The sequence below is a fragment of the Eublepharis macularius genome, chromosome 18 (genome assembly GCF_028583425.1).
Source record: "Eublepharis macularius isolate TG4126 chromosome 18, MPM_Emac_v1.0, whole genome shotgun sequence".
Classification (NCBI taxonomy): domain Eukaryota; kingdom Metazoa; phylum Chordata; class Lepidosauria; order Squamata; family Eublepharidae; genus Eublepharis; species Eublepharis macularius.
In genome coordinates this window covers 13,016,725-13,029,789 of record NC_072807.1, presented here as the reverse complement: position 1 = coordinate 13,029,789, position 13,065 = coordinate 13,016,725, and the positions used below count along the sequence as shown (strand labels likewise).

Here is a 13,065-nt window from a genome sequence, read left to right as displayed (position 1 = left end):
TCCTCACAGAGAGGGCCTGTACTGGGCAAGGTGCATCTTCTCCACACTCCAATTTGTCTGCCGTTTGATTGTTCCTCTTCATGCACAGTATCTCCATATCTCCAGATGAGTGCCGCAGAAGAACAAGACGCCATTCTCTGGCTTGCTCTGTGAAAATGAGTCCATGGCTTTGCTCCCCTATGCTTACGTTGCACAACGGAAAGTGCCTCGAGGCACACTTCTGTGCGTTTTGGTTGCATGTGTGTTTCCTAAACAACAAACCCTAAATTAATACGTTTCAATCAATGGAGAAAGAACAAAATGGGAAATACAGAGTCATCTACGCAAGCTACTAGTAGCACAAATTCACATTCATGGACAGAGCCTAAGTTGTTTGAGCCATAAAAAAATGTGTGGAATTAATTTATTGTCAGACCGATGTTTCAGCACAAGCACAACAGCTGTGTATGCAAACAATATTTTTTAGCAATATGTCACATTATGTGTTGCTGTTCTGCAGATTTTTTAAAAGAGGAATGGAGGACACAAAATGAAACATGAAAATATGAATATACAATGTGGAAAATCAAGCTGTTGCATCTAGCTGTTCATGTACTGAATAATGCTGTCATGTACCTATAAGGTCTCCAACCAACTGGATACACTGTTGTGGAACATGGAGCTTCTAGGCAAGGTTTTCTAATGATGCATGTCAAAATGCAGCTGAGCTTTCAAGCCTTGATTATTTATGCATTTAAAATGTTTTTATACCACTTTCCCTCTTGTGGGTGAGAAGGGTCACGTGAGGGTTTTTATTTAATCAATCACATTTCTAGACCGCCCTCCCCGTCAGACGGGCTCAGGGCGGTTTAACAACAGATTAAAACAGTAAAAACATTATAAAAACATTAAAACATCATACCAAAACAATTAAAATTGGCGGGTATAAAATATTAAAATACAGCATTTTCCTGCATGGATGGTGGAAGGTCTTCAGTGGTATGGCCGGCGAGAGGACAGCCCAGCCCCCACCAAATGCCTGGTGGAACATCTCCGTCTTGCAGGCCCGGTGGAAAGATAACAAATCCTGCCGGGCCCTAGTTTCCTCAGACAGAGAGTTCCACCAGGTCGGAGCCAGAACTGAGAAGGCCCTGGCTCTGGTAGAGGCCAGGCGGACCTCCCTGGGGCCAGGGACCATCAGCAAGTTCTTAGTGGCCGATTGAAGCGACCTCCGGGGAACATATGGGGAGAGGCGGTCCCGAAGGTATGCTGGGCCCAGTCCGCATAGGGCTTTATAGGTCAACACCAAAACCTTGAACCAGACCCGGTACTCAACCGGTAACCAGTGCAGCTGACGGAGGATAGGTGTTACATGAGCCATAACTGGTGCTCTGGCAACCACCCGTGCAGCTGCATTCTGAACCAGCTGTAGTTTCCAGATCAAGCCCAAGGGAAGCCCTGCGTAGAGCGAGTTGCAGTAGTCTAATCTGGAGGTGGACCGTTGCCTGGATCACTGTTGTAAGGTCATGGGTCGATAGGTAGGGGACAAGTTGTCGAGCCTGTCTTAGGTAGAACAAAGAGGATCTGACAACCGCTGCGACCTGTGCCTCCATAGACAAGGAAGCCTCCAGGACCACCCCCAGGCTCCTCACTCTCGACACCGGCGTAAGTGGCGCTCCGTCGAGAGCAGGGAGCTGGAGTCCCGCACCCATGGACCCTAGACCCACATGCAGGACCTCCGTCTTCAAGGGATTCAATCTCAGCAGACTTTAGTTGCTATGAGCATCCCTTCCCAGAGATCCTTGGGACCCACCCACCCCCGCCTCCCTTTAGCAGCCCTTACTACTGGCTACTGCCACTCTGGTCTGGGAATTCAACTAAAGAGGGCACTCCTCCCCTCCATTTTCCTTCACCCTTCCTAACAGCGCCCTGTTTTGGTGAGGGCGCTGCCAGGTGAGCAGTGGCGCTTGAGGTGTGAGAATCCAGATAAAATACAACAAACTGCTTTATTAAACATGGGTAATCACTAAACAGGTGGGAAAAGAAACATTTGTGAGAAACCGTTTTAACAGGATACATTTGCAACAAATAGGACAAAATTACACTTAAAGGAGTTGGCAAGAAAACAACGAAGCCTCCTAATGCGGCTACCTGACTGGTCCCTACAGTGCCTGGCCTTTCTTGGGTCGAACCCACCCTCCTTGACTGAGGGATCCTCTCTTGCCAGTAAGGGGGGGGGGGAGCGCTTATTCTATTTCTCCCATGGCCAACCTCCTTAGTGCCAATTGGCCTTCCTTTTCCCTCCAATTTCCCTTACTCCGGTCCTAAATCTGCAAAGGATCTTGGGAAATGTAGGCTTGGAAGGGAATTGGCAGCCTGGTTTGTAGGAAATTTACTCTAAGGCAGTTGCCAGGTCCCCTTTGCCCTCCCGGCCAAGGGGGAGGGGACCTGGCCGTCACCACTTTGAAGAACTTTGTGCATGCTTCCAGGAGTGACGTCCATGGAAATGCTCCCATACTTTGTGCAGCAAAACGCGAGAGCATTCCTGCGGCTAGCGTGATGATGTCCCTCCTGGAAGTGATGCCATTGCGTCCTGCCAAGAACACACCCACTGCTGGCTTGCCCAAGAGGTAGTTTGCCTCCCGGGCCCATTCCCCATGCCTTTCCCTCTTGCCAGCCAGGTGGACGGCAGCTGGCGGGGGGGGGCGCAGGCTGAGAACGGGGCATCCCTCGCTCCCACTAGGGGACTGGCAGCTGTACTCCAAAGCCTCGGGCTTCCTTGAGGCCTACAAGCCTAGGATCATGACACTGCCCCAAACAAACACACATACAACCAAGGAGGAAAGCCAATTAGTATTTACTGAGATACACCGAAACAAAAAAAAATTGTTTCACTAGCAGAAAGCAATGACAGAGGAAGAGAGGGGAATCCAAAGTTTTCAGCACCATGACTGAGAAGACCCTTTTCTCAGATTGCTACCAATTTAGCCTCAAATTACAAGGACATCCTGAAACAAGGATCTCCAAAATGACCGGAGTAGATGGGTACGCTCATAAGAGGGGTGGCAGTTCTCTCCCACCAGCTGAACTTATAGACTGCCACTGATTATGGATGTTCTGTTTTAGAAACCATTTCTTCCAATCTCTATAAGGACTTCCCCTTCAACCACATAATTATTTCACAGAAATGTGGGTGAAAGATATATGTAAAGTTCCTGTTTGGAATGTAAATTGATCCTTATTGTGATGATTTATTCCAATACAGTTTTGTGGACAGCGTGTGAAAATGTAGGACTTTGTTTTTTGCACGTGTGCATACATCCCCCAACCCCAACATACAAGGACACACGCAGCACTCAATCGTTGTGCAAGGGTGGGCACACCAATTCACAGGGCCGTACTTCTGTTTGCTTTCAATAGCAAAATCTTTCAATAACTCACAACGGCATCCTTCTATTCATTGGAAAATTGCAGCTCTTGCTGTCTGAGTAGAACTACACTAATTAGGACACAGCACATGTGAGCATCTCCTGGATGGGGTCACAGCGGGTCACCTGCAACTTGATGGTGCACACTCCTCCTGTTTTTGTAACGTGTCATCTTTTTGTATAAAGGACCTGAAACACTGCCTTAACGTTTTAAAAAACGCCTCACCCAATTGTGGTTGCACTCTGCCAGCTGATAATACTAGATTAGGCAGGCGTGCAATTGAATTCCTATAAGTACACATGCAACAAAACCAGCCATTAGGCGCTGTGTAGTTCTGCCTCTCCTGAACAAATTCTGATGCTACAATCATAATTAGAGTGGCACCAGGCAAGCCGGGAAGGTTGATCTGCCTGTGATCATACTATGAATATCCTTTGCGGGTGTCATTAGAGTACCTTCATTCTTCTCTCCCAAGACATAGCAGAGCACACAGATTCTAGAAGTTAAATTAAAACAGGTGTTGAGAAACTGCAGGCAATTGGCCTGAGAATGCTGAGATAGAACAATTCTTCCAGCTGATGAAAAAATCTTCACTCAACTGCAGACAGACCCCTGTGTGTTGCTGCTGTTTTGTGACAGAAAAACACTGTGTGTCTGTGGATCTGTCTTGGCACTGACAGCAGTTTTACACTAGCCTCAAATACGCTTTGTGCGCATAGAAAGGACCCTAACCTGGATAGCCCAGGTGAGCCTGATCTCGTCAGATCTCAGAAGCTAAGCAGGGTTGGCCTTGATTAATAATTGGATGGGAGACCTCCAACGAAGACCTGGATTGCAGAGACAGGCAATGGCAAACCACCTCTGTTGGTCTCTTGTCTCGTAAACCCCAGCAGGGGTTGCCATAAGGCAGCGATGACTTGAGAGCACTCTCCACCACCACATAACAAAGGAACTGTTTTTTCTGTAATAAGGTGGAATGGCACTTGAGACACCAGCAATATTACACTCACTCATCTATTTGTTCTCCTGCTAAGAAGTACTTTTCGGTACTGAGACATGCTTTGGTTTAAGCCTGCCTGAGCATTACTCAGGAATTGAACATGCAATCTATCAGGCAACTTGTAGGTAACGTTCATTTTACTTTTGAAACTAAATGTGCTGCTACTGTGGGTCCCGCCCTCCCACCACTATATTTTACAAATTCCATTGCATGAAATATACTCCTCCTTGCAAAGATCAATTCAGAAAATATTTGTTTGAGGCCAATTAAAGACTGCTCATGATTTAAAACTTCTAGTTTATTTTGTGTAGCCAATTTCACAATTCCTATCTTCCTAACTCATTATTGGGCTATTCAGGTCAGGGCTATTTAAGGTAAAGGTAGTTGAGTAAACAGATTCTCCAAAAACAACTGCTTGCTGTACAGTTTCTTCATATACCACCACTGCTACATATGCTGGTGTTTAAATTGAACTAATTTTGGAAGCAATCAGTGATGAAGGATATCTGTCAAAGGGGGATTTTTAAGGGATAATGATAATTAATATCCTTAATTAATTCAGCTCCAACATTAGACACAGTGTCAGAGTGACCTCTTAAATGTACAAAATTCATGAAGATGGTGTAGCTGGTTGTATGTTGCATGCGTTCCAAAGGACATTAAGATTTACATATTGGTGGTGATATATTTGTTATAGTAATTAATCTCACTAGTCGTCCACACAGCTACATATTTCAGTAATCAAATAAAATGATGGCGTATATCTGATAGCCATAGAAGCCCCACAAATTCAACAAACATTCAAACATTTTATTCTAGAAGTTAAAAAAAGGAACAGAGTTCCTTATGGTAAGGTTTGTATTGTACAATGCCACCTTGTGGCTGACTGTTAGAAAACAATGACCAGACCGTAGAATATAAAGGACATAAATTAACATGCTCTGAAATTAAAGAAATTATGGGATAGCATTGTGACCATAAATCACCAGAAATGAGCCTCCAAGCATACCTGTATTGGGGGCAAAGGTAAGGAGGCGTTCCCAGCCTGCAGCAGCTAAAAACATCAACTCTACTTCGGTAACTTATAGAAATATAACATGCCCACATGGGTCAATACTCAGACCCTATACCTTAACTTTTGTAAAGTTTGAGCCTAGTTTTAGGACAGTTGTCTCATTTTAGTATGTACTAGGCTTTCTTAGAGCTCTTTTCTAAAATAAAGTAAAATAGCCACGACAATGCATTTTGCCCACCTGTGCCAACAAAGGATTTTAAACGCAGGATGCCGCACGATTGCCTTTACTAGAAGTCGATCAAAATAAAGCACAAATAAATGTATTTAAAACTGTTTAAACAAGAGTACTATAGAAGAAAATACACATCGGATCAAAATTCTAACGGGCGTAAAGTATTGTACGTACAAATGAAGAGGGCTTGCGGGACATTATACAAAAGAGTACGACGGTTTCAGGTATTGCCTGCTTTGAGGCTTGGGTGGAGCCATAATTCCCGGTCTCTTGTGAATTCCTCCAGTCATGCTTGGAACTTTGGAGCTGGCTGACTTCCTAGATAGTTAAAGGGAAAAGCGACACCCATCAATGGCCTCAAGAGGCACACAGGCAGCATGCTGGGATGAAAGTGACTGTAGCCTTGCCATCTCTCCCTTACACCATCTTTCCTCCCTCCCAGCAGCTCAGGGCAGCACGCATAGTTGCCTCCCCCCGCCCCCACTGTATTCCTACAACAACCATGAGAGGTTGACTGAGCTATAAACATCCAGCGAGCTTCCGTCTCAAGAGGGGCCTTTGAACTCTGGTCTCCTTCAACCGGCATGAACCCATTAAAGCACACTTCCACCTTACATGTAGACAAGCTGTTCATGCTTTAATGTTGGGGCAGGGGGGGGGGCAGACAACAGCCTGCCCACAAGGATGGCAAGAAACTCATCACTTTTACTGTTATGAAAGGCGACACGTGACCTTCAGCAAGGCCTGGTAAACAGAGACGGTTGGATCCAAAGGCCATATTCTGCCCTATTGGAGTCAAACCGGCTAAGCCGGCAACAGGGTCTTCCAAACAGTTTGAAACTTAGTTTAAAATTAAAGCGACCATGTGCTGATTCTGTGCCAGTGCGCACTCTCACGTTTTCCTACAGGGAAATTAAGTAATTGAAATTTTCTTAATTAGCGCTGCGGGGGTGGGGGTGGGCTTTATTCCTATCAGTAGCAAACTAACCACTTATGCAAACTTTGTGAAGAACCAAAAAAAAGTACCGTTTAGAATGAGCCTGATAGCCTCTGGGGCCCGTTTTCTTCTTTTTGGATTCTCTGAAGAATTGTGGCTTTTTTCTCTTCCTTCCCACGTTGGCTCCATTGTGGAAATAACCAGATGTTGTGCATGTTGTTGCCTCATCATTATTGTGATCTCTTTCAACATCCACGCCCAGAGCTGGCTCCTCTTCTACTGTAGAAAAATACCCAAGCACACTAATACTGCATGCAACAGCCAAACACAAAGGTTGTCTTGCAACTCTGACCACTATGGATAGTATTTCTGTACAAAGAAAGAGAGCCTGCTGCCCTGGAAGGGGGACAAGTCTTCAAGTCACACTTTAGAGATGGCATCTGCATGGCTACAGCCAAGACAAGAAGCCACACGGGCAGCTATATGCACAAAACGGCTCCTTTCATAGAAACAGGTGCCCATTCCAAATTTCAGGATAAAGTGACATCTGTACAGAATTCACTCAGAGTCTCAGTTCAGAACAAAAACTCTGTGGCTGCCCAAACCAGTGGTGTTTCCCGATCCATGTATGAACACAAGAGGTTTCAAACAACAATACCTGGCAGTGTCCATTCAGAGTATTTCTGCATCACTTCAATTATTTCCGCTCCATACTTTTCTAGTTTGTCCTCTGTAACACCATCAATCTGAAGCAGAACAGCTGGGTCTGAAGACAATGTCTCTGAAAACATAGGAAGAGACTTTGAATTTCAGATATGCACCTCCTTGTTTTCCTCCAACGCCGATCTCATGCAAAGACTCTCCCTCTCGTTTTAGGCAGGGGACATTTCACAGCTTGCTGTAAACACGCAGGAAATCTCCTGTTCTGGTATCAGGAGTTTGGGTATGAAATGCCTACATAAGAAACAAAAACAAGCTCTGCCACCTGCTAGTTTGCTAAGAGAAGGCTAAACATCCAAGAGAGAGTTTATGAGAGTTTATAGCAAGCAAACCTGCATAGCTAAAAGCCCTCCTATGTACTCCCGCAAAACCAAAGCACAGCCCATGCCATGTTAGAAACACAGGATCATAGAGCCAGAAGGGACCGCAAGGGGCATCTAGTCCAACGCTGGACGAGGCAAAAAAGGCAAAAAACCTCCAGGATCTCCAGCCATCTGGCCTGGAGGAAAATTCCTTCCTGACCCTAGAGTGGCAGTCAGTGTTACCCTGGGCATGTAAGAAGGGGCCATGACAGCCCAGCACCGACTCATCCCTTCCTGCCCTCCCTCTCCCGGTCTGCATACATTCATACTGAGTCATAGAATCATCATTGCTGTCGGGTGGCCATCTAGCCTTAAATATCTCCAAGGAAGGAGAGCCCACCACCTCCCGAGGAAGCCTGTTCTACTGAGGAACCACTCTGTCAGGAAGCTCTTCCCAACATTTAGATGAAAACTCTTTTGCTTTAGTTTTAACACATTGTTTCTGGTCCGAGCTTCTGGGGCGACAGAAATCAACTCTGCTCCATCCTCAGTGTGACAGCCCTTAAAATACCCGGACAGGGCTCTCATATCGCCTCTCAGTTGTCTCCTCTCCAGGTTAAACATACCCAGCTCCTTCAACCCTTCCTCATAGGACTTGGGCTCAGACAATCAAGAAAGCCATGTGCCTTATTGGTGAGATAACTGCTGTTAACCTCACCAAGAAGACCCTTCAGCACAGTGGAAGATGTCGGCTTCCTCTAGCTGCTCTGTGATTTATACCCCTGGTACAAGATCCCCACTTGCGCCACCATGATCTGAAACATAATCCCTGCCCTTTATAAGGCACAGTTGTCCCGAGCTGTGGGGAAAACTGTGCACTTCGCATCGGACCTTTGGACCAGCTCAAATGCACAGCATGTGTACCTCTCGCTAACTATGCATTAGTGGCAATTGAGGACCTTCGGGGTGGGGCTACCAGCATTAGAGAGGCTAAGAGGTCTCGCCAGGCCAGTTGCTGCAAGGCTCCACTCCACGTCCAGGTGATGGACAAGGAGCATATGGCAGCCAACATCTCTGCTGGCATCTAACAATGCGTAGAGGAACAGGTAGGCAGAGACGTCGCCTGCAGATGTGGTGATGAAGGTGGCACAAACATCTGGTTAGCAGTCAAGGGCTTGGGCATTACTCACATTTACTGCACAGCCCATCTCGTTCACCTCCTCATGAGGGATAATTTCAAGTTGGGAAAGCAACTTGGACACTGAGGCCTGAGATTTCCAGCAGCTGATTCATCTTCCTCGGGCTACTTTTCACCCAGTGTAAAGGCTATTTACAGACTGTGTGAGTTCCGCGTGCTGGAACTCCCGGCATGTAGGCCCTTCTGCTTTCTGAGCCTCTTTTCACCTCTAACCCCCACATTGCACCAGCATGTGAGAGTGTTTGGAATATTTACATTTACTCAGGGCTTTCTTCCTGGGAAAAGAGGTGGTGGAACTCAGTGGGTTTCCAGCACAGGACCACACAATGATGTCACTTTGGGTCAGCTGGAACAAGGGGGGAGTTTTTTAAAGTTTAAATTGCCCTCGGCGAAAATGGTCACATGGCTGGTGGCCCCGCCCCCTGATCTCCAGACAGAGGGGAGTTGAGATTGCCCTCCGCGCCACTGGAGCGGCGCGGAGGGCAGTCTCAACTCCCCTCTGTCTGGAGATCAGGGGGCGGGGCCACCAGCCATGTGACCATTTTCAAGAGGTGCCGGAACTCCATTCCACCGCGTTCCAGCTGAAAAAAAGCCCTGCATTTACTGCTGACTTTCTAGTATTCACTGCTATTTATGGGCTTGATATTATTCTGAGAGTGTGTGTTTTATATCTCCTCTTCATTAAAACTGTTTCAGAATTCCAGGTCTCAGCGATCTCTTCCAGCTTGTCAACCTTTCTCCCTTTGTTAAATGATTCCTTAGATTTTATGGCCATCATCCCTTACCCAAGACAGGTGTAAGAACTTAAATCTGTACCTCCTTCTGACAGGAGAGGAACAAAGGTCTTGGCTTCCCCTCCTTCCCGTTTTGGACCCAATTGCAAAACTGGCCTTATTCACCTGGACATGTGTTTAGCGCACACATGTCTACTTGACTACACCACAGTACAAAGACGAACACAGTGATCCCTGCAATACGGTTTCAGAGATTAACTTTACCTGCTATTCTTTTAAGGGTAGCGGTGCTCAAAATGTTGAAGTAATGGACATCATACAGTTTCCCAAGATTTTTGCAAACGTCCGTGAGTTCCAAGAGGCATTTCTTAACCGTCTCTTCCCGCTTGGATACGCCGGCTGCTGAAACTCGCTGCTTGCGAATGCTGCTGGCACTGTCCGTTTCACAGAACTCCACCTGGACAAAGGCAAATTATTTCTGAGCAATGCAAAACGAACAAAGAGTAATTACTCAACGCCTCTTCTAAAGCTCGATATTGAAAGAAAAAGGGGGAGTGGAGTAAGACAGCTAGCAGGTACACACAACCCTTCTCTCTGTAGAGACTTCTCTTCACACAGTTTTTTTCTAATTTGATGTTATTTCTCTGCCCGAACCTCTGTGGCTGCAAACTCATAACCTGTACTGGAGAGGAGAATGTAGCTTAGGTGGGCAGGCATACCTGCAAAGAGCCATTCAGTACCGCCGGTGCTTTCTCCCCTATCTGGACATAGGCTACTGCTTGGTCGTTTGCCGTGATATACAGTTCTTCATCCAGAATCTTGTCCAAGACCAGCTTTCTAAACAGTCGCTCAGCATTATGGCGGGAGTAAGCAGCTCCTTTTCCGAATATGCCTGACTGAATCTTGGCACTTTTTGTACCTATCCAGAAAGAGGGAGAGAGTTAACGTCTTGTTGACAGAGAGAGAGAAAAAATGGCCCTCAACCCTGGATCATAATCTTCACCGCCTTCCAAAACGGTAGTATAGAAAAACTAAATAAACCAGAAGGCTTCCAATTTTCTCCGTGAGAAATATAAGTATCATTTTCAAATTTTCTTACTCTGTGTTAAAAATAAAAGCTTTCTTTTTTCTAAAGTCCAAATTTCTTAGTCCACAAATCATCAACTCATTATTATCTATTTCATGTAAAATGTCTATAAGAGGTTTCTATTCAAGAACAAACTATTCAACAAGTTTTTCTTTTCTGGGTTTTTTTTTGGGGGGGGGGATAGTTTTGTGTAGCTGTATTGTGTTTGACTTTTTATTAAATAAAATTCCATTAAAATAGTGGTATAGAGAAGAAGATGAACCTCGAAAACAAATACTTCAGACTAGTTCTCTGTATGTCCACCTTTCAAAAATCAGACATGTAATGTTTGCTGACCAATATAGTCTGAAAACAACGGGAACACACTTCCAGGATACCCATCACCATATGGAGACTCTGAGGACTAAGTAGTTCAGCAACCCAACAAAATGTACAATGTCTCATGGTACAGCCAGGGCTTGCTGACAGCTCTGATTCCTCGGAGGAGGAGCAGCTGGAACAGCCAAAACTGGCAGACAGCTTTGATTCCCCGGAGGAGGAACAGTCTGTTACCCACCAGCCGGCCACAGCTGAACTTTCAGACAGGGAATCTCAGCCAGAGGACCAGGAACCTTCCCCTCCCCACCCAGTGCCATCAGCCAGCTTCCCTGTCTCCTCCGGGTTCCCCAGGCCCACGAGAGCAACGTTGGTGCAGGCAATGAGGAGACTTGCAGACTCGACGTAGGTCAGCAAGCCTCCGAGCTCTGAACGGGCCAGCCTTTCCAGTGGAAGGAGGGGCCTCCCCAGGAGACCAGAAGCAGCTGTGCTGAAGCAGCCGATGCAACACCCACAGAGCATAAGAGCAGGAGGGAGGGGCCCTTTAGCGTGGCTTCAACGAGTTCCCTGAACTACTGCCATGTTGCCTGCGCTATCGGATTGCTTCCCTAACTATGGACCCCGGCCTGCCTTTGTTGATGTGCTTGATTTAAGGACTTTGTTATCTCGCCTAGGAACCGTGCCTTGCCAGCTGGCTTTCATTATTCAGACAGCAATACTCCGCAGACGCCCACTCCTGTCTGAAGCAGAACACAATACCTGGGGACAGAGAACATGCAACAGCTCTAGTTGTGTTACTTAGAGTCACTGCTTTAGGACCTGGTTTTTCATTAGATAAAATAAAAACATATTGATGAGGTTGAAATTAGGCCTCTTCTGAATTATGAATCATCTTTGCTAGGAGTGGGACACAATCATAGTGAAGAGAGCCCATCTTCCACTGACCGCAGATATGATTCAGAGATAATACATGGATAACCAGGCAAGGGCGTCACAGCTGGTTCTCAGAGAGAAAGGCCCTCCTGGCGTCCTACGGCAAATATGCCTAGTCACCAATGCGTATTTGAACTTACCTAAGAAAATGTCAATCATCATATTTAGCGTGTATCTTCCCACATTTCTCGTGATACTTCTGGCTCCCTTTTCACCACAATGGTGTTGAACAAACCTAATGATGTTTTTGACTTCTTCAGTCACATTCTTCAATTTATAATCCTAATAAAAACAATGCTGATGAGAAAAGTGTTTCACTACACTGAACTATTGACTGATAAATTCAACGTCCTTTTGATTCACACTGCTGTAAATAGAAGAATGTTTTTCTTATGCTTCACTGATTTTTTAGAACAGCAACATGAGAAATACAAGATATGCAAATTAACTTTTTATTTTATATATTTTACTTTGTTTATATATCTCAATAACGGCACCACCCTATGGAACGGCCTGCCTGAAGATATCAGGAAAGCTCCCACTCTCCTGGCTTTCCACAAAGTGTGCAAAACTGAATTCTTCAGGAGGACTTCTTACAAAGGTAATAGGGCTGTGCCGTAAGGAAATGGTTCAGAGATGCATTGGTGCAGGGACAGGGTCTGTAGACTATACTATGTGTACTGTCTGTTGCTGTAAGTATACTCCTATTGGATAATTCTACGTTTAATATGTGGGTATCAATCTGCTCATGCTGTGCTTCAGCATGGTTATTTCAGCACTATATTGGATTTCTGCTGGTTTTGTTTCAGCACCGTTTTCCAGCTCTGCATTGGATTTCTGCTATCCTTACCCTGTTGCATTTTTCACTGGATGTCCAGCCGTTGATTGTATTGACATATTCCATGCCAACTGACTTATTCGATGCTTCAGGAAAAGGATAGGTACTATCAACCAGACTGCCAGACTCTTTACCAGAAAAGATTTCGGTCCAGTAGCACCTTAAAGACCTACTAGATTTCCAGAGTATGAGCTCTGACGTTTGAAAGCTCATCCCCTGGAAATCTAGTTGGTCTTTAAGGCGCTACTAAACCCAAATCTTGCTCTAGTATTGGATGTTGTATAAACTGGGAAGTTTCTGTAAGGGCGAGGCAGTTGGGCAAAATCAACAGCTGCGCACACATGTG

General features: G+C 45.6%; 1 protein-coding gene across 1 annotated transcript in view; it reads right to left on the bottom strand.

The window, feature by feature from the left end:
• Positions 1 to 5,221: 5,221 nt before the first annotated feature.
• Positions 5,222 to 13,065, bottom strand: part of BLM (BLM RecQ like helicase) — a 29,025-nt gene continuing 21,181 nt past the window's right edge. The window contains exons 16-21 of the mRNA XM_055002609.1: positions 12,022 to 12,163; positions 10,266 to 10,465; positions 9,811 to 10,003; positions 7,251 to 7,373; positions 6,682 to 6,871; positions 5,222 to 5,973 (exon numbers count right to left, since the gene is read on the bottom strand). Coding sequence (XP_054858584.1) covers positions 5,853 to 5,973; positions 6,682 to 6,871; positions 7,251 to 7,373; positions 9,811 to 10,003; positions 10,266 to 10,465; positions 12,022 to 12,163 — 969 coding nt within the window. The 3' untranslated portion in view covers positions 5,222 to 5,852. The remainder of the gene's footprint in view (positions 5,974 to 6,681; positions 6,872 to 7,250; positions 7,374 to 9,810; positions 10,004 to 10,265; positions 10,466 to 12,021; positions 12,164 to 13,065) is intronic.